The sequence below is a fragment of the Halyomorpha halys genome, unplaced genomic scaffold (genome assembly GCF_000696795.3).
Source record: "Halyomorpha halys isolate HHAL.00 unplaced genomic scaffold, Hhal_1.1 Scaffold208.1, whole genome shotgun sequence".
NCBI classification, from domain to species: domain Eukaryota; kingdom Metazoa; phylum Arthropoda; class Insecta; order Hemiptera; family Pentatomidae; genus Halyomorpha; species Halyomorpha halys.
Window position 1 is genome coordinate 846551 of NW_027109100.1, and position 2915 is coordinate 849465.

The window sequence follows — 2915 nt, forward strand, 5'->3', positions numbered from 1 at the left end:
TGACTGAATTATTGATTACAGCAAAATATTTGATATCGTCAGACAGGTGGACCTGGTAATTGTGCTGGGTTCTGTTTCTTGGAAAGTGACATTTTTTACGAAACATAATTTATTAACATTAAAAATGGTTTGGTTACTTACCAACTAACAATGAAGAGGGGGACATACAGTGTTTAAAGTAGATAACCCCCTAAATCTAATCTTGTTACTAGCTTGGACTCATGTGCTGTTTCACAAACGATCTATTTCCATACTACCTATTTAATAGTTTTAAGAATACAAAATAATACTTGGCAGCTAATGATCAGTCTTTAAAATTCATTCTGATGGAAAGACGGCCAAGAAAATTTGAGCAGACAAGTAAAGCTAATAAGTATTAACATTATTAACTAATAATAGTTAATTAGAAGAGCTTACTTAATTTATTTAAAATGTATCTACTCACAATACCTATTGTTCATCTTGTTTCCATTGTCAATGATTTTTCAGTTATATTTTAAACTAATCATCGTTTATTATTCCATAAAATATGTGATATGGTGGTAATTAATATGAAATGAATAATTAATATAATATGAAATGTATGGTAATTTTCACCATTGTAAATGTAGCAGCCATCAAAAGACAAGGAGAACAAACACTAATACTAAGAACTTGTTCTAAAACAGGTAAGTAGCCAGGAGGGCTTGATTCCACCTCCCTCTGATTTTTTTTTACTATTTTAGAAAAATAAATATCCATTGATGTTAAAGAAATCTGAGATGGCCCAATATAATTAATCTGGGCCACCGCTAGTGTCTCTAAAGTACAAAAAATATATTTATTGATATTAATGAAATCATTAATATCCCTTTCAAGTAAAATCTCGGCTATGTGCCTGTTAGCAAATCAATTAAATTCAAGAGTAGTATGTGCTTAGATTTTAAATAAATGTCCAATAATTTACTAAGCCTTTTCCATCAATTTAAGGTCTTTTTATTATTATAATCAAGACAGTTGGTTCTTATCAAAAATAAAATTTTATTTTTATTTTACAAGCTTATTTACATTTATTTAGAGACAATGCAACTAGCTCATTTTGTTTTAAAACTTATTGTCTTCAGTCTGAATCATCCTACTGAGATATTACTTTTATTTTAAACCAGAAAGTAATATTAATATAATATATTAGTGCTGCTCTTTACTCTTTAAGAATACAATGTAAAAAGGTTAATACTTGAAAAAAAAAATAGTTAAAATGAGTCATATTGTACATTAAATATAAAACTAAAATGAATGAAGAAGAAAGTAATAATCAACATCCAGGAACTGCAGCAATTATTGGTTTGGGTCTTATTTTAAATACAAGTTTTCTATCTACTAATGCTTTTATAATATACTCGGTATTAATGTCAGTCTTTTTCTTCTCCATTACAGCAAAGGGTTTTTCAAGGGGTACTGCTTTTCCATACAATATATGATGTCCTACAATCAAAGTCGGGACACCATTACTCTGAAAAATTATATTTAAAAAATATAATAAAATTATTATTAAAAACTATTTGTTGGTATTATATATAAAGACATATTAAACAAATAAAAAGCAAAGACCATGTTTAATACAGAAAACTCACAATTTTTTATAGAATTAGAAAACACATTTTCAGGATGTAGTATATCAAAAACATTTATATGAAAAAAACTGGTGCGGTGAATGCATCTCACAACTTTCACTTATTAGCCTACATATGTTCCCAAATTGTGTGGAAATAGGTGGGCCAGTGTTGAAGTTATCGTTATTTTTGAAAAAAAAAATCTTTAGAACAGGGAGGGCAAAAATTTTTATTTTTCTGTTGGTATAAAAATATGTGTTTTAAGGTTTCTTGAGGTGGGAATAAAGTTTGTTCCTGCCAAGAATACAACAGTTTAACAAAAAATAACGAAGCTGTAATGCAATCGGGAAAGATCAGGTGTTCTCGGTTTTCCTATGCAGATGTTCTTTTTTCTCCTTTAGTCATTCATAAAATTCTTTAATATTTTATATTTATCCATAGTCTATTATTGATAACAATGAGAATTGAATACTTTTTTCAAATAAACAAAATTAAAGGTACTTGAAGTGAAGATTTTTTGAAAATGCCGGATTTTCAAAAAATCTTCACTTCTTAAGCCCTGTTAAACTATTTCAATAAGGATAACATCTATCTGGTAGGTACTCATAGGTAAGTAACAGTCAAAAAGTATATGATGGTAACGATACAAGAACTAATACCTAAAACAGATTTTCCAATAAACTGGTCCAGTTTGTATCAGTTAAGGTAGTTATAAATAAAATAACCTACGGAATTGGAAAAATGTCACACCCACATACTTTACTTTAATTCTTAATCCACATAATCAGGAGTCTGTAAACTTACTAACTTGCCACCCAGACTCTTACTTAAGTCACACTGATCCCTGCACTAAATTCAAACAGGTAATAATCATTCCTGCATCTAGCTGTATCATCATGGAAACATATTTATGGCTATAATGTTCATTACCATTATGTATGTCAGTTGTTTGTTTTGGTTCACCATTGGTCATTAAATAAGAATGTCAACTTATTTCATTGTATGATTACCGGTTACTTACAATAAACATTTAAAAACTACTCGACACCTAATACACAATCCATCCAAACTCATTTAAAGAAATAGATTATGAAATGGGCCATGAAAAAAAGATATCAGCTAAATAATTTTAAAAAATGTTGGTAGGTGGTCTGGGAAGCTTTCAAAAACATGTAGCCAAATAGCAAAGAAACTATTTGAAACCTCGTCACAGGTTTGAAAGACAATTTCACAGCTTACTGCCGACTTGAGCCCCAAAGACCTGCAATGTGGGTTGAAATGGTTATTCAAGTACACCTTTTTGACAGTCACCTGGACCATTTT

The 2915-nt window shown here is 29.4% G+C and overlaps 1 protein-coding gene across 1 annotated transcript in view; it reads right to left on the bottom strand.

Moving 5' to 3' along the window:
* Positions 1-960: 960 nt before the first annotated feature.
* Positions 961-2915, bottom strand: part of LOC106679531 (chromosome transmission fidelity protein 8 homolog) — a 2604-nt gene continuing 649 nt past the window's right edge. Inside the window, exon 3 of the mRNA XM_014418747.3 lies at positions 961-1492. Within this exon, the coding sequence (XP_014274233.1) occupies positions 1295-1492 (198 nt within the window). The 3' untranslated portion in view covers positions 961-1294. The remainder of the gene's footprint in view (positions 1493-2915) is intronic.